Raw genomic sequence first — 25,090 nt, 5'->3', positions numbered from 1 at the left:
TATTTCATAGATAAGAAACATGGGTCCATTAAGCAGAAATTTTATGAAATTAGTGATAATTCATAACACTCGTTTGTAAAATGTCTCGTATAGTTTAAGCACAGCAACGAAATTAAAACATATTACAATATAAGGACACATAGCCTATATAATGTTTCTGTACAAGATTTTAGAAATGTCAATGACAGCTTCTTTAAACAGTGCCAGGAATATCTGTGTGTGAACAAGCAATGTTTCGAACAGCTGCTGTCTTCACGGTTAATGTCTATATTAAAATTATTTATGCTTTCATTAGTACTAATATTAATTCTCATTTCGATAATAGCTATTCCATGCCGTGAATTCACTGCTGCATGTGCTAGGAAGTGAAAGAGGGTCGACTCAAGAATAAAGCGCCAGATCTTCACTAGCACCACCATCAATACTATTACCATTACCAATAATAATATAAAAGAGTTCTCTTCAAACTATCTAGAACGAATCAAATACCTTACCAAGACCAAGGTTAATGGGAAAAATATAATAAAAGCCATGAATAGAGACGCATATCTTTTCCTGACTTATTCTTTGATGTTATCAATTGAACCAACACAGACATAAAAGAGCTGTAAAGGAAAACAAAAAAAAAAATTCTGAAATTTCAGAATGTTGCATCCAAAATCAGCCCAAGAGAGACTTATCGCTGAATTACAGTATCTATATTATAAATCTTCAAAATAAACAAAAAATTACATTACCAAATTTTTAAGAACAAGAAATACGAATCAGAACTGCATCAGCCCGCAACATTTTCGCTTAGTAACTAGTAATCATTGAATTTGGTAAATGAAACTTACTTTCTGCTGGTCACAAATGAAGAAAAGAACCAAGCTTGGATTCAAAAAGTCCTCCATGACCTGACAGAACCTCATGTCAAAAAAAATGGATTGTCCAAAATTCGAATTAATTAAAATCTGTTTCTATGCCAATATTTCATAATTCTGTATTCTTTCTTCTACTTCTCTTATCACTTTAACTCCCTAGATATACAGAAGTTTAAACATTGCAAACAGAATGTAGAGATTCACAGGACCACTAAGATTTTGTTGCTTAACCAATTTGTTACGTGATATAGGCTTTGAGGTGAGATGTATAAAGTGGGCATTTCTGAAAGCAGTCTCTAGTATAACGAGGATTCCATTTTACAAAATCTGCCAATAGCAATAATTAATTTCTATTTTAATACTTTCAAGTTACTAGAATATTGCACAGGAATTGCATTCTTGGAATAACTGGAAATGGGATGTGAATTACACGAAACAATTTAGTAAAGACTAATAGATGACTGTCCTTTCTCTTTTAATGACGACTACAAATGCAGAGTACTGAAACTTTCGGAATAAATAGAATTTGGTTTTGAATAAAATTATGCAAATGTATTCTTTATAAGTTTACTCTAATTATTCATCATCGAATTAACAAATATGAAATACTGTCGTCGATATGCAAAAGGGGACAAGTTCAAAATAACAAAGTGTTGGAAAATCGAAAAAAAAAAACCATAACACATTTAAAAAGTTAAAATGTTCATGAATCCTGAATGCATGTTTCTATAGCGATCTAATTAGAAAAAAATATATGAACAGTTTATTTGTTAACTTAGTTATAATTTTTGCGATTTTCAAATGCTTTCTGATTTTGTACATGTCCCCTTTTGCAAATCGGCGACAGAATACTTAGTAAGTAGTTGAACTATACAAAAGATTATAACAATACATAGCAAGCAGTGGAACTATACCAAAACACAATACACAGCAGATTAATCCAATTTACAAGCCCGAATAATTCACTCGGTAAAAAAAGAAAGAGAATTCAATATCCAATACAATGGCCAACACCTTCCTAGGACTTATGAATCCAAATATCTTGGAGTTATTTTCGATAGTAAGTTAACATGGAGCAACCATTTGAAATACATTTCTGAAAAAGCTCGTAAAAGATTCTCCCTTCTAAAAAGACTAGCAGGGAAGAAATGGGGATGCTCTAGGAATACTTTGAACACTACATACAAAATGTTTATACAGCCAGTGCTGACATACTGCGGAGAAATTTTAATTACGTCACCTTTCATAAACGACATAGAATATGTTCAAAACCAAGCTCTCAGACTCATTACTGGTGGAATCAAAACAACGCCAATAGATTCTATGAGATTCCTCACTAATATTAACAGCATCAAAATGATAATAGAAGAAAAAGCACTGATTCAATATGAAAAACTTATCAGATTACCAGGAAACAATTGGCATTCATACAGTCCTCTCTGTAGATTGAAAACTCAAAAAAGTTTCATATCCATTGTTCAAGAATTAAAACAGAAAATCAATATCCCGAATTTAAAAGAAAACTTACAAATTAAACCAAACCCTTTAACTCTATTAAATATAGAATATAATCTAAATTTAACAGAAGAAATACTGAAATCAGAAGTAAACACTGAAATACTGAAACAATTGTCTTTAGAGACAATTAATATTAGGTACCCTCCACAAAACTGGCTTCATTTATACACCGATGGATCCTTGATCTCCAGAGAACAAGGTGCCGGTGCAGGTGTTACGTGCTGTCTCTTCTCACTTTATAGATCTCTTGGATATGGAACAACAAGTTTTGATGGTGAAATCATTGCAATAAGTGAATGTCTCAGGAATCTTCTATGCCACATCAATAAATTTAGGAATGCAGTTATATTGTCAGACTCCAAAGCAGCTATTCTATCAATCGTCTCTAAACACACACCTTCATCTCAAACAGCAGAAATAACTAAAATGCTCTCTCAATTATTATCACTCAATAAAAGAATTGTATTCCAATGGATACCATCCCATTGTGGAATCCTGGGAAATGAGAATGCGGATGCTTTAGCAAAGAAGGGCAGCACTGCTACTTACAGACCTGTTACTAAATCTACGTATTACTCTGTGAAGAGATTTATTAAATCTACATACTTAGACTTCAACAAACAAAATTTGATAACTCAATCCCAAGGGAAAAAATGGAACTCTCTGCATCAAAATCCACAGTTAATGCCCGATTTACCACGAAAATCGTCTGTAGCTGCATTTAGATTGGCAACAGGCCATGATTGTTTGGCCGAACACCTGCATAGAATTGGAATATATCAGTCCCCTAACTGCCCATTATGCAACTCAAACCAAGAAATGGATTCGGAACACCTCAAAATCTGTGCTTCAGTGGCTAGTCATGATAATATCTTTGAAAAATATTGGAGTGCAAGAGGTCAAATGACTTTATTGTCACACGCCTGGCATTACAAAAACAACAACAACATAATTCATCAGTCGAGCCATACAAAGTTATGCAATATATAGCATGCAGATTAATTTAATTTACAAGCATACACAATTCAATCAATTTATCTATACAAAAATATACAATACATATCGAGCAGATTAATTCAATTTATAAGCATAAACAATATATCAGTTGAGCTAATTCAATTTATAAACATATATAAAGATACATTTGCATTTATAATACACCATTAACAACCTTTTTAAAATATTGAACTTTTAAAAGTGTCATTTTGAATAGCTAACTTTTCAATATTTCTAGCGTATGCTTGTGTGAATTTTCTTTGTAATTTCTTATTTCAAAACATGTGTCAGTATTTTAAAATTAAAATAAAAAAATTATGGATTAAAATTGGATAACTTACAGCACATTTTGAGATAATTATATACATGTATTAAGTATACAATAAATAAATTACTTTAGTTTTATTCTCAATTTGTAACATAAAATATATACAAAAAATATATAAAGTAAGATTATTTAGTTCAAGCTAAGAACATTTTAATTTACTTGTAGAAGGAAAGGGGGTGTGACAAACATTTAAGGGTTCCGCAGTAGGTTTTGTACCTTCTGTATGGTTCCGTGTGATGAAATAGTATGAGAACCACTGATCTAATAGACAAAACTAAATTACTTCAGCTCTTATTGTAAGCAGTTTATGGCTTCCAAAATTGTTGGTTGTAGCACAAACTTGCTACAACCTCAAGGAGCCACCCCTGCTTCATAATAGTAAATAAGTACTCTTTTATCCATAGGAACTACTCGGATTTACCAGCTGAGGGAGTGATTGTGAACTTCATTGGGTTACTGCTTGTGATATTCGCTGGGTGTGTGGTGTTCCTTGTGACGGAGCCCAGGTTCAAGAGACAGCCTCTTCCTGAAGACGAAATGCTATTGACGTCTGGATTAGAGTAACTGTCGTACATACAATTATAATTTATATATCTACAAGAAAACCATAGCTTAGCTGTGTGTACTTATATGTAATTAGCCATAGTATTAATCATCTCTTACTGTGCTGATTCTTTGAAGGTTAAAGATTTATGGGCATCTGTTTCAAACATTACAACACTATTGCGATGAGAAGTCCCATAGTATTAACCTTCCTTCAGCTTAATCCAAGTATTCGCAGTCTGTTGAGCTGTGGGGGCTATTAATTGAACAAATGCCCATTAGTAATCTGAGGGGGAAAACTGATGTTTTGAGGGGGTTTCCTCGGAGAAACGAAATGGCCAAGAACCTTCTTATTTATCTTATGATTATAGATCTATATATACAGTATAGAAAGATTTTGGTGGCCTTTTTGGTGTATGAAGTCATTATGTCCCGATAAATACGACAAGTTTTCAGTTGGTATTATTTTGTAGGACAGATGGAACCTTATTATTTAAAAATTGTATTTTTTGTCATGATTTGAAGTACTGGAGCTCACCAGTTATATCAAAGGGGCCAATATTGAGGATACAGTCACTTTAAACATGAGAATGACTCTGTATAAATTACGCAATGAACATGATTTATTAGGTATTAGTCCACGTGTAATGAAATTAAAACTTAAAATACTTTACATATCTCTGAAACTTCTACAAAACATTTTTTTGTTATTCCACACATAGAAAAGTTAGTTACATAGACAAGTGTTTCAAATTTATGTATGTACTTTGCGATCTACCAGTGATAACTGTGATTAAAAACATAATTATACTTTTGAAGATTGTATTGATGTTCACTTTCATTGAAGAGAAGTTTGTTTTCTTGGTTCTTCCAAATTACATCTCACTGAAAAATTAATATTTTCTAAAAATTAATTTCAATCTTACAAACGTTTACTAATATAGGCATGATTGCTTGAGGACTTTCCACAGAATGCTATGGTTTTATAAAATCATATTTATTATTTGTAAGTATGGCGTTACTCTTGGTTGTGGTATTGTCATTGCTATTGACTGATCACCTTTATAATAGGAACCAGGATTTATTAAGAATCTCTAATGTCTTTGTATTCCTTTCAAAATCTGTTCAATATTATGATATAGTAATGATTTTCCCTTTTTATTATAATTTTCTGCACCTTCTTTGTCATAGTCTCTATTTGTTTCTCTATTATTTTGTTGAATATTTACACTTTATATTGTACCGGTACTTATTTCCTTTTTCCTATGGTTAAATCTTACGATAAGTAATGAATTCCATTTACGAAATTTGAATCCTAATATATTCTTTACACCTATATAATTTATAAATACATTATTATTTTTCTTTTAAATCATCTACAGTATATAAAAAGCGTACAATGATAAACGTTTTACACTTGTATTTCATGTTCTTCGAACATATTACAGAACGGTGCTTTAGACAAATACTTGCCAAAGAGAACTGCTGGTCAGAATAATAACACAATATATTCTTTTGCTGTAGGCAAAAATGATTCATGTGGTGCTATGATAATGACCATTATTAACAGTCTTGAAATGATTTATTGTAATTTTAAAAATATTATGAAAAATATTTGTCAGACGCATAAAAACAATGTAATAAATGGTCATTACGTGCAATTTATCTTGAAGTTCTCATATAAGTGTGTTTTCATGTCATGTAACTGCTTTTCCTATTCAAAACACGTGCTTTCAGTTCTTAACCTATGTTTAGAGTGAAGCTTGTAAATCTAAATACCACCGCTAAAATTGCAAATGCAATGTTTTCCGGAGAAAAGTTTACGCATTTCTTTCTTTTTACTATCAAAATTACAATGAAATGTTATTAAGATAACTTTGTGAGTAGGTCTGTCTTTATTATTTTAAAATGAGTTCTACAATAAGAAACAATGTATTTACATTCTCTTTCATCAGAAATCTCATAAAAATCAATATATTTATTGAAATAAGATTTCACTAAGGAATGCTGAGATTAGATTGAATCAGTTTTGAACATTAGATACCTCAGTGAGAGTGACTTTGACTGTATAAAATGTAATTCAAAATCAAATGTAATATTTAATTTTTTTTCCTTTGTCTCATTTCATCTTTTAACATAATTTATCACAATGTTTGAAAATTATACTGATTTCTTGGTTACTGTAAAGTCAGATTTGAACTTTCAAAACTGTGTCTGTAAAAGCACATTTATATTTATAGTGATGAGTATATAGCTTTATGACAATGGTGCTGTTATAGTTTTGGATGTTCCTGAAGTTTAATTCCACACATTATGAAACAGCAACGTTAATTGATGAAGTTGTAATAATTTTATTCTGTAGTATAATCTGTTTGTAGTTTTATCATTAACCAGTACGGTACTGATGTGTGACTGATCTGAAAAATGCCTATTACTATCTTCTGCATCTAAATTACTCTATTCTACCTCTAAACTACTTCCACAGTTTGTAATCTGAGACTTGAAAGCTACATTTCATTGATTGGGAAGATTTGAATTTTGCACTTTTCTTGCATATGAAAATTAAAAAACTTTAGGTATATATTTAATATAGGGATCCTAAATGAATGTTTAAAAAATGTTGGATGTAATGATTTTTCTCAATGTTCTCTATATTTCATTAAGATTGAGGGTATTGAAGATACTTAGATTCTGTAATTTGAAATTGAAATTCGGAAAAATAGTAAAAGGGAATTTCTGATGGGCTTTGAAATTGTCAGAGATATAGATCTGAAATAATGAATATTGGAAGTGAAATATAGAATTATTATATCCAGTCAAAAGGAACTTAAACTCCTTTATGTAATGTAAGATATTTTAAATATGCTAATGTGAATTATGTAATTTTCAAGTTACAAAAAATAGATTTATTTTTCAGGTGTAATATTTCAGTAACATTATGTGGGAATATTACCTGCTATAATGTTATAGCTACACTCTTGCTATGACTATTGCACTTTTAGATAATGTGCGTAATTAGATCCCCCATTCGTATTTTCACAGAACGTACTTAGATGTTTATGTTTCTATTTGCTTGGTTTTAATACAGTATTTATAAGCCTCATTTGTAATATAGAAACTTCTGTAAGAGTTCATATAATTTCTACATTAAATTATTTATGATTACGATTAATATACCTATAATAAGAATAATTATTGTGAAAGTTATTTCCTATATAATTTCCTAATGGGATGGACATTCCATAATATTTTCTGTAACTATTTTATATGTAATACTGTAATTCTTTATATCTAGAAAGTAGACTGAATTTCACATTATTGCTTTATTTTTTCTAATGATTAAATCTATAGAAATTTTCATGCTGGTATGAAAAAATACGCACGTTAAAATAACATAATTTGCCTCTGTTAGCATAATTATAATACACAATTAAATATTATGTAGTATTTCCGGCCATACCATAGTTACTAACCGTACATTTTTAAGAAAATTTCAAGGAATGGATAGAATTACAAGAATTTCAAATAAGGAGAAAGAATTATGAGAATTTCAAATAATGAAATAATTATGAAAATTTCAAATAATGAAATAATTTTGAAAATTTAAAATAATGAAAAGAATGATAAGTATCACGGTGATGGGTAAATTGTTATTACAAAGTAAAACTTGAGATTATTAACATATAGCACATTTATGACAACAAATCTTACATGTATTGAAAGCTAATGAAAATCAATAATGAATAAAGAAATGTATTACATACATGTATTTTTTTTTGTACGTACATCAGCATTTGCACAGAGTACAATTTAATGTGATTTGTAACTGTAAAAAGTGTGCTAGAAATGTAGAAGATTCTTCGTTAGTCACGAAGAATTAAAGTGATGCAACTATCAATGTCATTTATTTTAATGAATAGAGACCTAATTGAAAAATATATAAAATGTTTATCTTTCCCATAGTCTGTATTCCTGAAACTCCGTAAGATTAATAAAAATTGTAGTGCTTAATGTAAATATAATATTTTATGGGATTTTTATTTGTGTGAAACATTCATTAAGAAGTAACACTGTGAATTGTTAGTTTTGATTTTCTGCACATATGAAATACTAGTGCAGGAAATTTCTATATAACTGTTTTCAATTTAATTTAAAATAAAGCAATGTATAAATAACAACTCTATTGTGAAAAAAAGTTAGATATATTTAAATAGTGAGGTCAAAAATTAATACAAGTAATAATGCATAATCATAATATGCAGGGTATTGATAGTAAAAATTCCCCATCTCATTAGAGCCGGTGTATAATGTTTAGGAATATAGTTATAGTTATCCTTTTCTTTCCGTGGAATATAATGGTCACTACTTTCTTTCTCATAAAATCTTTAAATTTGGTTTAGAAGTTACATGTTGAAACAGTATTATCTGTGCCCATCTAGATTTGTTTAATCATTCATTATTGAACCTTGTTTTTTGATTATTATTATTATGTGCTATTCGTTCTGTGCACTGTCCTGTACTTCAAACATATAATTCAATTTTAATAAATTTTTTATTTTAGATTTAAATCTAAAAAATTATAATTATTTAAATCTATTAAATAGAAAAAAGAAAAGGAGGAGAGAATTCATAAGAATTCTTATTTTTACATTGTACCCTGTATTATATCTATGTGCAAGTCTGCTCATAATTGTAATTATATTGTATCATCAGTATAATGTTTTGTTACTTTTTACAAAGTTGTTTTTATGGCATTTTATGAAAATTTAAACTTTTAAATATATATTACTAACAATTAACAAATTTACATATACCGGTATTGTGATTTAAAGTACCGTACATTCGTTCAAAGAATTTATATATCGGTATTACAACCCATAAATTCAGAAAAACAAAATATTTTTTTTATGGTACACTTATCTTTAAACATAAAAAATACATAGGTATTTTTATACCAGTAATGTAATGAAACAAACATTAAGTAATAGCTATATTAAGTTGATTCTATCTGTCATGTATTGTATGTATTGTTTTCTAAGAAATGTGTGATGTTCTGTACATACATATTTCAGTGTCTAGTACCGGTAATCCTTAATGTAGCCCTTTAGTTGTGTTACAATTTTGATTGCTGCATGCATAATTAAAGTTTATTACAGTATATACAGTATATTCTTGTGATTACTTAATTTCGGTAAGAACTACTAAAAGAATGGAAAAACTGCACAAACTAGCACGCATAGCCAATTAAGAAAAAGTCTGTAATTAACATGATAACTTTAATTAAGCAGGGCTGCAAACTGGAAAGTCTTGAGGAAGGATTGGTAGTACCAAAGCAATCATTTATTGCAGAAATCAAAGAATTTTGATGACCCCAAATTTACTATGGTAGACTATAAACCGGATATATTTTATAACAGACAAAAGAAAGCTACTTTAACTATAACCAGTAAAAGTAACATTATACATACCGGTATAAATAACATTACAAGAGAAATTAACTTCCAGCTTGTTAGCTTCGCTTTTATACTAACCAAGGTATCTCTTACTTTTAATGATAGATGTACAGTAGAAGTATATAGGAGGTGATGCAGCCCTTAGTATTTTTTATAGCATAGACTAAGAACACTACTGGACTCCGATATCTGTTACATTTCGAAAAAGTGAACTAATATAAATATCAATCACGATGTTCAGGGGACAGTTCTTCCTCTCCTTTCTATGATAGACTTTCTAATTTTAAGTTTGACAATTTTAATCTTTTCTCCTAACATTTTTTTATGAAAGTTTTGAATAATATTATTTCACTGTCAATAAAATTATATCAATATTAGCTTCACTTGGGACTCTTATTAGTCATTAAATGTAAACAATCTGATATATCTTTTCGTGTACGTAAAATACCAGAACTGATCATTGATCTTAGTTTTTTAATGGAATATAATATATGTGTATGATCAACAACACTGCTGCTATTTTATTTCATTTAGTAACATAAATATCAAGGTCTGTATACATAATATGTAAGCCGAAATATCTTCCTATGAATAGTGTTTATTATTTTACAACTGTTAACATAAATTTGTAATTATATTTTCTTATTAGAGAAATGTTCATACAGACTGATCTAGAGCATTCTATGTCTGTGTGGGCTCTGCCGAACATTCGCCATCACGCGCAGTTAGTGGGCCCCAATCTGCTCGGGAGTTGAAATGACTTGAGCTATTCAGTTTCGCAAAATAGTAATAGTAATTATCAAATTATTCTGTCATTGAACTTACCTTAATTATAAGAACTGTTGGAAATGATGTCCTCATGCTGTCACACATTCTCGACATCTCTTAAGAAAATTGGCGTTCACACACTCAAATTGGTGTTTCGTGACCCTCCGATTTCTATTCTGATATTGTCTTTCAGCTTCTGAATTGTGTGCATTACCTCTGTAAACTTCATTTTTTAAATACTCTTACAAATAAAAGTCACAAGCCGACATACTGGGGATTTGGAGGCCACAAGTCTTTACTAATAATCATATTTTCCAGAAATTCCTTTATTAATCTCAACGAGGTGTCTATTGTATGCAGTGTTGCCAGAACCATCAAACCATCAATAACACTTTGTAGAATCAATTACAAAATTCATGAATTTAAATACTATTATAGTCACAATCATGCCATGGTGTGACAGAAAAATTTCACAACCTCGAGCGGGAATCGAACCTGCGACTTCCTGTTCTCCGGTCAGGCGCTCTACCACCGAGCTATCGAGTTCGTCTCACGCCAAAGGCTTGGAATTATGCTTTCATACTGGCGATTCTGTTATAGAGTACTGTCCATAGTGTCTGATCTAGTCAGCAAAGTTTCTTTCAACCCATAAGCAGTGCTGACTAGATCAGACGCTATGGACAGTACTCTATAACAGAGTCGCCAGTATGAAAGGATAATTCCAAGCCTTTGGCGTGAGACGAACTCGATAGCTCAGTGGTAGAGCGCCTGACTGGAGAACAGGAAGTCGCAGGTTCGATTCCCGCTCGAGGTTGTGAAATTTTCTTTCATACCATGGCATGATTGTGACTATAATAGTATTTAAATTCATTAATATGTCACATCAACGGACGTGTATACGTCACCAAACATCGTAAGATGAAGATTACATTTACAAAATTCACTCTACTGACAGAGCTTGGTAGCAATTCATGCATTACTGTCACTCTGCAGAGCAGTCATTTTCAACTGGTGAACCGCGAGAAAATAAAAATAGTTGTAGCAAAAAATTTAAAAAATAAAAATTGAAAATAATAGTATAAAAGTGAGTTGACAGGAGTCAACATTCAGCAAATGCTGCACAAGTCAACGTTCAGTTAATATATTTCCTCCCCAAAATCACCTCCCTCTGGTTGGGAACTACTGGTTCAGATTATATGAGTGTGCCGCGGGATTTTAAATTAACCTTTAGTGTGCTGCATGTTGAAAAACGTGCTGAAGTGCTTAAATTTAAACATTTTAGAGGATCTGAAATCTGTGGCTTTAGAAACATCTGTTTCTTGTGCAAGTCTATAGAGAGATTTTTATGGATATGTTCTAATCTTTCTCCTATTTCATTAAGTTTCCCTCAGTAAGGACACATGGGTTGTTCTTGGTACTTCGATACACTGCAGAATCAGATTCACTAAATTTGTAACAAGATTCTTTATACTGTTTTTATGCACAACCCGAACATTTGGACATTTTGTTGCAAATTGTCTTCACACTCTTCCACAATATTACCGGTACGCTTTTGGAAGTAAGTCTCTAGTATAAAAATCCTTTGTTGTAATGTGTACCTTTTGGTGCCATTTGAATAAGCTTAAATTAACACAATGTACGAATGTGAACTTAAAACACGGCTGCTGCTTCGGCCTCACAGACAACTGACCTGCTGCATATACTACTTATATATATAGTGAAATCAACTGCAAGGTTAAGGTTGGAGACCAACACACGTGCTTCACATCATCTCAACTAACGACTTTATCGTGACATGTCAACCGACTATTGCAAGTGTTGTCGCAGTCTCTGTTGCTGCCTGGTACCTGCACAGAATGCAAGGGAATGCTCTGTGTGTGAAAACCCAGTGATTACTATTTTCAAATAAAGAACAAATTTCATTTATTTTACATGGAAACTAAAAAGGATATCAAACATAGAGATATTAATAGAAAAAGCTCCTGTTTACATCGAGAAGAAAGAATTACAGACGTTCCAGTATCATGTAGTGCTTGTGTATGGACATTTTATTGTACAATGTATTATGCAGATTTTTCTTTTTTCTGTCCTTATGTGGGCGTTTAATGGAAGGAATATTTCTTAATTGCAGTTGTACCAAAATAAGAGTACCTTTTCACATTTGGAAAAAATCTTTGTGAATTTATTTTCTCATGCTATAATGTATCATAACATAATCAAATGGTTTGTGCAAAATATATTTATGAATCAGACATTAATTTGGTAGCGACTACTACATCCATTTGTATGTATGTGTATGTATGTATGTATTTATTTACACTGCAAGTGGGCAAGCAAGTCCTTTCCTTGTCCCAATTACAAGATCAATCGCAGCTCGCAGTATTAAAATTTAGGAAGGCTGTGATATATCAAAATAAGAACATAAGATGAACACTTGGCAGTTATGAAGATAATAAATAGGTAGTGAGATTAATGAAATAACTCATAATTTATTTAACGGAGACATGCTTTCAATTTATTTCTTTATAAATAAAGTAAGTCCTTCTCTCCTTTTGCACTACAAAGTGGTGTATGGTAATTTCATTCAAATTCATGATGCCAAGTGGCTTTTTTCAATTGAACATATTGGAAGTACTATAGTCAACCTTATTTCATTATACCTCCGCATAAATGCTTTTATTTTTTTAAAGTAGATAAATACGGCATTCAGCTTCTTCAGTGGTCATCAGAATGGTTACTGTGATCCACAAAAGTGTCACAATCTCTGATAGAAGATTCACCCAATTATTTTTATAAATACTGTTTACTGTCTGATCTGCTCGAGTTCATGGTATAATAAAATTCATGAAAATTCAGTTTAAACAGTTCAACAGCTGTTTTGAATTTACTTTTAGGGAAAACAATGACGACACAATACCCCAGTGAAATCCTAGATGAAAAAGGGAATACAAAGTTAATGTGAGGCAACCAAGGAAAAGATATTCGAAGACGGCAGAGTCTTATCTCTGCTCAAAATGCAATGACAACTTCTACTCATGTCATCTCACTAAACACTCCACCTGAACATTCTCAGTAGGCTACATAAGTACTTGCAAGACTTGCTTGCTCTTTACACTTCTCAAATTCTCATTCTGTAGGCTTATCAATAATTCCAAACATACTTGTATTTACCACAAAAACGATTACACAGAACAAGAATTCATTAAAGGTCCACCGAGTTAGCTCTGTAGTAGCGTGTCTGCCTTCAGACTAGCCAGCCCAGTTCGATTCCTGGCAGAGTCAGAAATTTTCCTGTAAAATTTCTGCCTCAGAACAAGGAAAGGTGGCGGTGCACAACTTCTTATTACTAAATTGTGCACCAATATGCCTCAGTTAAATCCAAAACGTCTCCGCAGTGTATATGAAGAGAAAGCATATGTCACTGTTGATAGTGATTTGTCCGTCAAGATGGGGATGTTAATCCTAGCAGCCCCCTTGATGCTATTCGACAGGAGTAGGCTACATTTCGGCACTGGGTTTCCCCTTCTCCCTTCCTTATTTTCATCATCCACCTCCTCATCTATTCCCTACACGAACACTTAACACATGCACTTACCCTAGTACACAACATAACTCTCCACAGGTACACATCTTGCATAGTGTGGCCATCAAAGTGGTGTGCAACTTGAAAATGGGTTACAGTCCTATCATCTATCTGCAATATGCGTAACCCGAATCACGTAAGTAAAATGGGTAGGCATTGACAGACAGACACACACACACAGAATTCATTGAAGTTATTGGGCCAATGATAATAAAAATTTCAAATATTTGTAGAAGCAATTCTACCTTCAAGTCTGATCTAAAGCCACGTCTGTGCAAGAGTTATCTTCATACTTTTTTTAAATTGGTTTATTTTACGAGGCTTTATCAACTGCTATGGTTGTCTAGCATCTGAATGAGATGAAAGCAATAATGCCAGCGAAATGAGTCCAGGGTCTGGTGCTGAAAGTTACCCAGCATTTGCTCTTAATGTGTTGAGAGAAAATCCTCAAAAAAACCTCAACCAGGTAACTTGTCCCAACCAGGATTTGAACCCGGACCAGTTCATTTCACGGTCATGCATACTAACCATTAGGCCTACTCCACAGCAGTGGAGTTTATTTGTACTTCCATTGAGTGGATTTGCAAGGATGTATGGAGCTACTGTGACGAGTTTTGTACTCTTTCACACATAGAATGAAGTAAAGGAGTTCGTATCAATAATATACATAAGAATAACATCTGAAAAGGCTCTTCCATTTTCCAAGGCATACCGGTACTGTTAAGGAAATAGGAAACATATGGTAAGTCGAATGAACTTTAATATTTTAGAAGAAAAAAGTGATGAAACAACTAGGTATGTATTTATTCAGCATTATGTACTAATGATCACAAATGTATTTTGAAACAAACAAACATTCATAACGAAAAACATGATTTACACTTGGCAAACACAAATAAATTACTTCAACACTTCAGCATACAAGAAAATTAGTCCAGCACCCTACACGAAAATAATAATCTTATCTAGATTCATATTTGTATTAACCCCGTTAACAATAATTATTATTTCAAAAATTAAACATCAATATATAAAGAGAACATAACATCTAATTTTAAAAGTTTAACCCATAGTATAGTAGACAGTAATATACTAAAATATCAAATGTCATCACTATTTTTCTCTCAGTTGTTGAAAAAAAATATCAATGGTTGGTTTATTAACATTAAAAAAACTAATAACCAATGTCATGATATCCAGCAGATTGACCTTACCAGGAAACATACCAGTAAGAAACTTTCTGACATGTGGTTTATGCTATAAATATTTTATAACTGATAGGTACTCTTAATTGATACAAATGTCCATTATTTTCGTCTTAGATAAGAAATAAATGAGCAGTAGTCCTACTATTGCTAAAGTACCAAAGCATTAATGTTTTTGACAATCTTTTGTTAATATTCTAGCTAATAAAAATGCAGTATTATACATATTCTTACTTTTCTCTACATGGTTTCTGAGTAAGAGTAAGACTGCTAATCATTTTGCTAGTATTATTGATAGATCCATATTTGTATAAACCAGAATGTGATCGCGTTTCACTAATTAATGGAGACCTTGTGAGAGATTCGGGGGTGTGTGATGATGCTCCAGAAGTTGGAGTGTTTGAAAATGAAGAGTAATTGGGTTTTCCCCTTTGTTGACCAGGATAGCTAAGTATATTCCTTGGTGTTGATGGTGATAATGAAGATAGCGTTGATGAACCACTGGTTGAGGGGCTCACTTTCCGCAATGTCAAACGCCGTGGGGTTCCCCAAGTTGATTGCTGTATCATAGAGAATGTTGAGTTTTGAGATAATGGAATTCTATTTGAAGAAAATCCCATGTTCTTAGGATTGGCTATTAATAATGGAGTTGCGTTTGTATGATTTGGTTGTGATGAATAATTCGGTACTGGAGAAATAAACTTTTGTTCCTTTTGCTTATAATATGCAAGCTGCTGCTTCATTTCAATGTTTTCTTTTTCTAGCTTTCTATTAACTGTGGTCAACCTCACTATCTCACGTTTAGCAGCTTTGTATTTAATAACGACGGAATTAAAGTACGACATAATTCTTTTACGGTGGCCTCCTTGAAACGTTGTTATTTCTAAAGCGCGTTTCAATACGTCTTCTGTAGATTTGAAATATTCTTGTATATCAGCTCGCAGTTCTGAGTTTAGTGGAATTGTAGTGAATGTGCTATCACAAACAGTACATTTCTTCATAACGCCAGGTTTTATACAGTTTTCACAATATACATGTCCACAGCTGGTAAGTGATAAGTTCTTACCATTGGGTTGTGATGGTAATAAAAAACATGAATTGCAGTGTATGAAGTCCATTCTTCTGGATTTTCAAAAATATGCTTTCAAACTTCCCACACAACATTCACCCCATCGGAAATACACATAGGCATATGTGTGTATTTTTTTTTGTTTGTTTTGTTTTGTAGTAGTATCTTATCGTGCGTTTAGATGTCGCTACTAGTAGTCAATGATCTCATTTCGTTCTGTGTTATCTGTGGTCTTACGTAATAAGATTGCCTAGGAATTGATTGGTTTACAACTTTCAGGAATTAGCAGTAGACATGCGTTGGCGCGAATGTAGTGTTATTGTTTTACATAAGATCAAGATGTAAACGCTGTACCCGTTGCTCCAAACTGTGTAATCACATGTTACAAAGTCAAGAACGTATGGTTTATCTTGATAAAAATGATGGTTTGGTCAATGTGTATAGTAAACGTCATTGTGATAACTCTCTGAAGCTACCAAGGTCATTAAATTCAGTGACGTCAGACCTGTCATGTGAGACGAAAGAATTGTATCGTTTGTTATTTTTGCTGTATATTTGTTGAAAGTTCTGTAAAAATGTCGGGCGTTCGTCAATTACCACAAGCGAAATATGAATTACTTATTGAAAATAAAAGGCAAGTATAATCTATAGTATTAGAATGTTATTTCTGATCTGACACTTAAAGAGGTTAATATGTCAGTTTTTCATCACGTTCTCTTTCTACGTGCATTTGATTTTATTTCAGACCCGGAACAAATATTCACAGATCTCTTACAACAGTTGGATTGATTGTAACTGTTGCCATCGTCACATCTTTCGCAGTATACGTTTCATGGAAGAGCTTGAAAACCATTGAAGACCGAAGTTTATTAAAAAAACTATGGAAAATGAATTCAAATAATAGCGGATCAGGTAAGTTGATCAGAATGTCAACTGTTATGTAGGGCGCTAAGGTAGTTCCAGTGATTTCGGAAGTGAAAATCGTTAAATTTATAAGGGATTTTTTTGTTGAGGTACAGTTGATCGTATATGCAAGGCATAACAAAAGCTTAAATTAACAAACCTAGCCTGTTACAGATTTATATATGCAAGTATAGGCTATAAGCGGAGTACGAAGTGAACAACCTCATCGATAGTTTAGCCGGCTTTTGCATAGACCTACATTTTTTTTTTTTTTTTTTTTTTTTTTGCTAATAGCGGATACTTGACGTTTTTTGTCATTCACCCATATGAAGCTAGTTTGTAGACCAATTTGCCGATAGAACCGTTGTCCAGGGTGCGCTATAGGAGACTAGTCTGCTGCACCCGCGATGCTATGAGATGATGAAGAATTGTTGGGTTGCCACAGGGGAACTGGAGCTCCCTGAGAAAACCCCTACGTTACCTAGATCACTGGCTTGTCCAACACAAGTCACCATAAAAGTGTTGACAAACGAGTATTTGATCTGACATATTGGTGATATTATTAATTTATTATCAGACAGAATTCTCTGTTGTGGTTATTATTTATTAATAGCGGAGAAAAATTTGCTCCAGCACTCGAGATTGAACCCAGGACTCCCATTTCTACGGACTGGATGATCTACCACTGAGGTATGGCAAGGATCAATCCGCAGTACCTGATCAAACTCTTCTTCTTTGGTTTTTTCCCTTTTTGACCTATTCCATATTCGAAATATGTCATCATACAGGAGTGCACTTATATGAGTGACTTGAGTGACCGGGAATCAACAGTTATGTACTGTTAAACGAATAATCTATTATTGTTGTTTAAATCCAGACGTTTGAAATGGGCAGGGCATGTAGCACATATGGACGAATCCAGAAATGCATATAGAGTGTTAGTTGGGAGGCCGGAGGGAAAAAGACCTTTGGGGAGGTCGAGACGTAGATGGGAGGATAATATTAAAATGGATTTGAGGGAGGTGGGATATGATGATAGATACTGGATTAATCTTGCTCAGGCTAGGGACCAATGGCGGGCTTATGTGAGGGCGGCAATGAACCTCCGGGTTCCTTAAAAGCCAGTAAGTAAGTAATCAGCTGTCCAAAAACAGGTTTGAACCTCACAAGTGACACAAATAAGGCATCATTCATGAGGCAACTAAGCCAGGAGATAATAGGGTAGGGTGTCATATCCCAGTGCGTAGAACTGGGGGTCCTGGGTTCGATTCCCAGCGCCGGAGCGAATTTTTCTCCATTATTAATGAAGAAAATGAATTTAACTTAAATGTATTGTTGTGTTTACAAATGGCTAGAGCTGTACCATATGTGCACTACAAGTGTGTTTCATAGCATATTTGGACTAGATAATGAAAGTTTAATAAATTCTGTAAAATTTAGTAATCTCTGAATCACATGTTTTGATGGGATGTCGTGTTTGTTTACTGACAACATTGGAATTATTAGCTGACATACTTTTAAATGTCTATGAGACAGAAGATTCATGATTGGATGTTCGAGATCGTGCCAATGTTAGTCATCTAGGAGAAATGTACTGGTACATGATCTGGCAAAAATGACGACTAATAGAATTTTGACAACAATCGAATTCATTGTTACGAAATAGCTAATGATGTTAGTGAAAATAATTATAGTTGAAGACCATAATTGACCTTCCACTGCTATAATATTTGAGGATTGTGTAATGTGTTGGAAATAGTTTTTTTTTTTCTAATCCAATGATGAGTACTTGGCTCTGCATCATTCACCCAAGTGTTTCCATCTAGAAGTGATATGCCAGAGCTGTAGTTCTTTTTGCTGTCAGTTTAGTTTTTCCGTTGATACTCTATGGGAGGCATACTACATAGCACCGCGTGGTCATCATCATCATCATTAATCAATCAATAGGGGAAACGGGAGTACAGAAGCCATCTATCAAGCACTATCTTGTTAAAAAGAATGTATTATTGTGATATTATACATCTTGAGTACATAACTTTTGACACTGTATCACTTCGGAATATGTATTATATGACTTTCTCATGTTAAATTCTATCGTACCTGGTTTAACTTAAATGTTTCGACCTATTATTGGTCGTTGCCAGTCTTGGCGCCTCTTGTTAAATGCTTCCTGTGAGGGTGTGCTTGTGTAGTGTAATGTGGAGTCAAAGAGTGTGTGTGTTCTGAAATTGAGTTGTGTGTTGAGAATTTCATTAGGGTGTATTTTTGTGTGTTTGTATATTTCATATTGTTCTAGTGGCTTTTTGGTTGGATGTGTAGAATTTCCATGTCTGTGTTGATGTCTCTGTAGGTGTGGTTAGCATTTGTGATGTGTTCTGCATATGTGGAAGTATTTTGTAATTTTGTTATGGCTGTGACGTGTTCTTTATAATGTGTTTGAAAAGATCTGCCTATCTGTCCTATGTAGAAGTTGTTGCAGGTGTTACATTTGAGTTTGTATACGCCTGTGTGGTTGTATTTGTTTGTGTGTTGAAATGTTTTTGTAGAGTCTTATTTGTTCTGTATGCGATGTTGTAATTTAATTTCTTGAATGAGGTTGCAATCTTGTGTGTGATTTTGTTTTCGTATATTAGTGTGATGTATTTTTTGTGGTCTTGTGTTTGAGTTGTATTCTTATGTTTTTTTGTGATTATGTTTTGTCTTACGTATTATGTTGTCTATTATGTTGGGGTTGTATCCGTTTTCTTATGCTATATATATTATTGTGTTTAGCTCTTCTTTGTAATCATTGTAATGTTATTGTGAGTTTGCTTCCTTAATCATTTTGCTATGTTCATTTACAGTTGAAATGATACACCACAGAACCAAGATGTATGGCCTTGCCATGAAACAGTATATAGATTCCAATCAATCTGATAAAAGTGTGTCAGTCACAACCAATAAACCATCATCTGTCAACCATGGGAACTCAAGACCGTTCAAACTTGTCTGTTATTATTCACTTCCCAACAATGGAACTGGTGGGGACCTGATGCCCGAGGAAATCTATCCATCCTTGTGCACACACATTAACATAGCATTTGCTCGGATAGTCAATGGATCTCTGCAGCCTGCCAGTCCAGCAGTTATGGGAATATACAAACGAGTGGTGGCTCTTAAGTCTGGAAATCCTTCCCTCAAAGTTTTACTTAGTGTTGGAGGTGGATCAGAGCCAGGGGGATTTGCTGCAATGACAGCAACTCATGCCTCCAGGAAGTCGTAAGTATACAAATTTTCAGTTATCCATGTTCTGCTTTTCGTCATCAGCAGAAATCGGAAGTACGGTACCGAAAGGTTTTTACTTCTTGATCATTTACTCTTATAAATAAAAGTAGAAGTTATTTTCTGGCATCACTTCCTTCAAGCACTTTTCCAACTAGAACGTTTATTGTTTCCTCAAATGTTTATAAAATAGGCTTAACTGTTTAGCTTGTACTCTGTAAATTCATTCTGAAACAGTATGATGGTCTTTTATTTTATTTGCTCTTCGGTCATTTTGTGACCCCTGAAACATTGCTGCAATAGACTTTGTATTATGGCATTAATTTTCTTTGTTCATGGTATTTGCTCCGAATCTCATATTGTTCTGTTATCATACTTTGGAAGAGATATGTTTTGGTAAATATTCTCTAAGTGTAGCTGTTGAAGTTTAAACTTATATGCCTTACGTTTACAGATATTACATTTATTGTTTCCTCTATATGATAGTATAGGCAATATAATTCTTATAAAGGCTGTTAACTTTGAAAACTTAATCTCGTGTGAATTCATTAGATATTAAAGTACTTAATTGAGCTTACAATTTATTCTTAATTTGTACTCTTTATTAAAATTAAATCAAATTTACACATCAGAAGTATTTTGTGAAAAGAGCTTTAACATAATAAAATACCTATTGTACATTGTCATTCTTTTGTGATGTAAGCATATATAAGTTGTCTATAAAAAGGGTTAGGTCTACAGACTTTGAGGGGAGATATTATTCAATAAAATAAGTAAGGAAAAAAACCTATAGCAAGCAGGTCCAAAAAATAATACGTACAGAACTACAAAACCTCCATTGTTACTGCTCTCTCTGCGTGCGCCCCCCCCCCCCCACACACGTACACGTGGAGAGAGAGAGAGAGAGATGTTGGGGATTCATCCACAAGTTTTCATTTTTTTTTATTAAGGCTATGGTTTATTAATTCGAAAAACTCTGTTCAGTTCACCCATTACACATTTAATAAGTAGCGCATAAATATGATGAAATAGGTGAGAAATTTTGAGAAAACTATGTTTCCTTTAGATTTCCTTTCTTATGTTCTTGTAATACTGCCGCACATTTACTTAAAGCTGAACCCACTATCCAACATATAAAATGAAGGGCTGACTTCCATGTAATATTCACATATGCAATTCCAAAAAGCTACAAAACTGCTGGTATTTGTTGTGCTTTGAAGTCAGTAGCCTTTATGTCTTGTTTCAGATTTATTAGGCAGATCCTTGCACTACTAAAGGAATGTGGAATGGATGGCTTGGATCTGGACTGGGAGTTTCCTGCCTGGCAAAGTGCTAAACGCGAACGTGTCCACTTTACACAGTTGCTGATGGAACTCAGAGAAGAACTGAACAGAAGACACTCCAAGCTTCTTGTGAGTGTGGCAGTGGCTGCTCCCAAACCTATAATTGATGACTCTTATGATGTCATCCAATTGGCAGAGTGAGTAGTTGTCATATCTTTCCTGTTTGCTGGACTTAGTGATAACTTTAAGATATACTTTATATTGTTACCTTCAGTGGTCTCTATGGTTGGTTTTGGACCCTAGTGTCGTGGTTTCGAAACTACTTCATTATAGATTTCTCGGACGAAAAAATTAAATGAGCTTATTTTGGGAAGAAGTAAGGTTGTGGATTCTTTATTACACTAGGTTTGGGTATATAAATGAATCTTTCAACTGTCAGCTTTCTTTACCATTTAGTTCATGCATGAACCATGATGACCAAGTGGGTTATATAGGACTAATATGTGAGAGATCCGAATTTCTAAACTATCTACGAGTAGTACATTATTTGATCTTACTAACTAGTCTCGCCTGAATTTTTTTATCCATTTACAATTTTTGCAACTGGTTTATATGCATTAGTGGGTATGTAGAAGATTGTGTGCTAGTGGGATTTTGAAATGACATCTCCCATTCTTTTCCACTGTCGTAACATCTGGTACCAACAATTGGAAACTGAATAATATTTTAACTAGACACATTCATGAGCAGAGGAATCTTTTATAAGCAGCAAATCAACTACATAAAGTCAGTAGTTGTACTTCATAATATAATGGAAGTTGCACTTAGCAATTTCTCAATCTAAAATATCACCACACTTGACCAGAATTCAGTGGTATTATGTTGTAAGCAAAATTTTCAAAATGACCATTGCATCAGCCATCTACATTTGCTACTTTAAGATGCAAATAACTCTATTGACTAATTCCTGATGGTATGTAAAGAAGTAAGGACAGTATCAAAATTTGTTAGCAATATCATAGGACTATAGACGTCATGAGATTCACAGCTCCACAGATCACTGTGGATAATATGTACTGTGGAGTTTCATTTATCATCATGTCTACTAATCATCGTTTTGACGTGAAACATGTATGTTCGAGATACAAGAGATGAAAATTGTAACCTTTTGTTACTCATAGCACCATATGAACTTCGTGCCTTGTGGTTTTCCATGCAGTCCGTCTTGTTCCATTCTTTCTCTAATGTGCCTCGAGGCTTTCCACACAATATTTATAGAAATATTGGGTATAATTGATGGGTTTGTGTATGCATGAATGTCAAATAAAACTCTCTTCATTGTTAAAGAAAGTAACATATTGTGTTACTTTAATTCAAGTGTGGGCATTTCACGCAATCATTGAGATTTCCTTAAGTCTCCTGTCAATTTTTTGCTAAAGCATGTACTTTTATGTTCATAATACTGTAAGTAGAATAGCTATGCCTATGACAGTTTTCAGTCATGTTTTATTGTTCGCATCCACTGTAATGTAACCCTTTTGTTTGGTTACAAGTTTTTTGTTTCTGTATGTGATCACAGTATTCAGTAGCGTTTTGTAGGCCCATTGTCTTTATGACGTAGGCAATTAATAGCATGTCAGCTGTTAATCTCAATATCTATGTGATTTTGTTAAGAGATAATATTTCTTGTAGTACATACTAATTTTGTTCAAAATTACAGTGAAACCTCTTTAAGCCGACCACCAATAATTGTTCATAAAAAATGGTCGTCTAGAGGGGTGATCTTCTTAAGGAGGTATCAACAGTTTAGATTATACAGTACTGTATAGCCTAAAAGGAAGAGGTTTTATTTTCGGAACAAATAAGTGCTATAACACTGGTTTAAATGGCTATATTGTCTTTCTTTTGATAACCATTGCAGTTTTGTAGAACAAATTAACAAATATAATCGAAGCTAGACTATAATTAGTAACACTAGCTGTGAACACAAACTTACAAATATTAGAATAAATTTGAAAAAGAAAAAAGAAATTAAACTTATGATGCAGTTGTGAGTGTCGCTAAATAAAACATGACATTTAAACCTATGATATTTTTCGTTTTCAGTAATGTGGATTATATAAATGTGATGACATATGATTTCCACTTCTATGTGTGGTATCTCCCATGGACTGGTTTTAATGCCCCACTGTACAAAGAAGTTGATGAGAGTGGATATTTTGCAACTCTGAATACAAACTGGACTGCTTTCTATTGGGAGAGCAAGGGTATGCCCAAAGAAAAGATTGTAGTGGGTTTGCCAACATATGGACATTCTTTCAAGTAAGTGTATTATTTGCCAGAAACTTGCCATCAATCTTATAGAATTCACTACACTGGTAAGCCCTTTCGTATCACAAATAGTTCTTTCTATTATCCAGAGACAGCACTCATCATGTCTTTTATTCTGCTTTCTATACTGATTGAATTAATTTGATAACATTTTTATCCATGACTATAACAATAAAAATGCATTTACTAAATACTTTTGCATTTGTAAAGTAGCTTTTTATTCAACATTACTTTATTCCTCTAGTGAAATAAACTTTACCTCACAGTTCACTGATAGTGTACACTTCAGCATGGAATACTTCGACCAAAGGATTGATGATTCTAGTATTGGTACTTCTGACATCTGAAAAGTATGCTAAAACTACTTCCTCAGAGATTTTATTAACACTTCTTCCACTACACCATTTCTTAAAACATGCATATTCTCTTTCATAAATAATTACTGGTAACAAGCTTAGCGTAGCACTTCAAGCTGCCTCTCGAATTTCTTCTGGCAAACTTTCTCCACTGGAATCACTCATTTTTCCACAGAACAAATTTGTTATTTATTCAACGCCTTAGATACCATTCTTCACTATTCATGGCCTTCTACATAATAATCTACCTAGTACGCATATAGATTCTAAAATCCATGTCGTGATATCTGATTATATGAGGACTTATTTTCAACATATTTTCTTTCATAAAACAGAATTGTTTGTTATGGTCACGGATAAAATGATGTATGGTGCTTGTGAGCGTGATCTTTATTGTGCTCATGTAAAATGCCTCCAGCTTAAATCTTTCCACTCGCGCAATAAAGATACACTTAGCTCACAAGTCCATAAATAACTATTTTAGTATTGAATTTATTTAATGTTTATTATAGTATAAACTCCATTCTATGATCTTGAACAGTGAAAGCCACCAACCAAAATGTCTGCACTTGTGTGCCCGAGATTATCAAAAGATAGCAAGTTATGTTTGCACACATGATTGTTCAGAAT

General features: G+C 33.1%; 2 protein-coding genes across 5 annotated transcripts in view; both read left to right on the top strand.

Moving 5' to 3' along the window:
• LOC138715162 (putative transmembrane ascorbate-dependent reductase CYB561 homolog) overlaps window positions 1-12,721 on the top strand; it is a 112,850-nt gene extending 100,129 nt beyond the window's left edge. For both annotated transcript variants that reach the window (XM_069847723.1, XM_069847722.1), the window contains exon 5: window positions 4,110-12,721. In XM_069847723.1, the coding sequence (XP_069703824.1) occupies window positions 4,110-4,269 (160 nt within the window). In that variant the 3' untranslated portion in view covers window positions 4,270-12,721. The remainder of the gene's footprint in view (window positions 1-4,109) is intronic.
• Window positions 12,722-16,564: 3,843 nt separating this feature from the next.
• Cht11 (Chitinase 11) overlaps window positions 16,565-25,090 on the top strand; it is a 36,361-nt gene continuing 27,835 nt past the window's right edge. For 2 of the 3 annotated variants that reach the window (XM_069847720.1, XM_069847719.1), the window contains exons 1-5: window positions 16,565-16,960; window positions 17,072-17,238; window positions 20,073-20,487; window positions 21,737-21,970; window positions 23,880-24,095. In XM_069847720.1, coding sequence (XP_069703821.1) covers window positions 16,902-16,960; window positions 17,072-17,238; window positions 20,073-20,487; window positions 21,737-21,970; window positions 23,880-24,095 — 1,091 coding nt within the window. In that variant the 5' untranslated portion in view covers window positions 16,565-16,901. The remainder of the gene's footprint in view (window positions 16,961-17,071; window positions 17,239-20,072; window positions 20,488-21,736; window positions 21,971-23,879; window positions 24,096-25,090) is intronic. The other variant, XM_069847718.1, reaches the window with a different exon arrangement.

The sequence above is a fragment of the Periplaneta americana genome, chromosome 15 (genome assembly GCF_040183065.1).
Source record: "Periplaneta americana isolate PAMFEO1 chromosome 15, P.americana_PAMFEO1_priV1, whole genome shotgun sequence".
NCBI classification, from domain to species: Eukaryota; Metazoa; Arthropoda; class Insecta; order Blattodea; family Blattidae; genus Periplaneta; species Periplaneta americana.
This window is presented reverse-complemented; position numbering and strand designations above follow the sequence as displayed.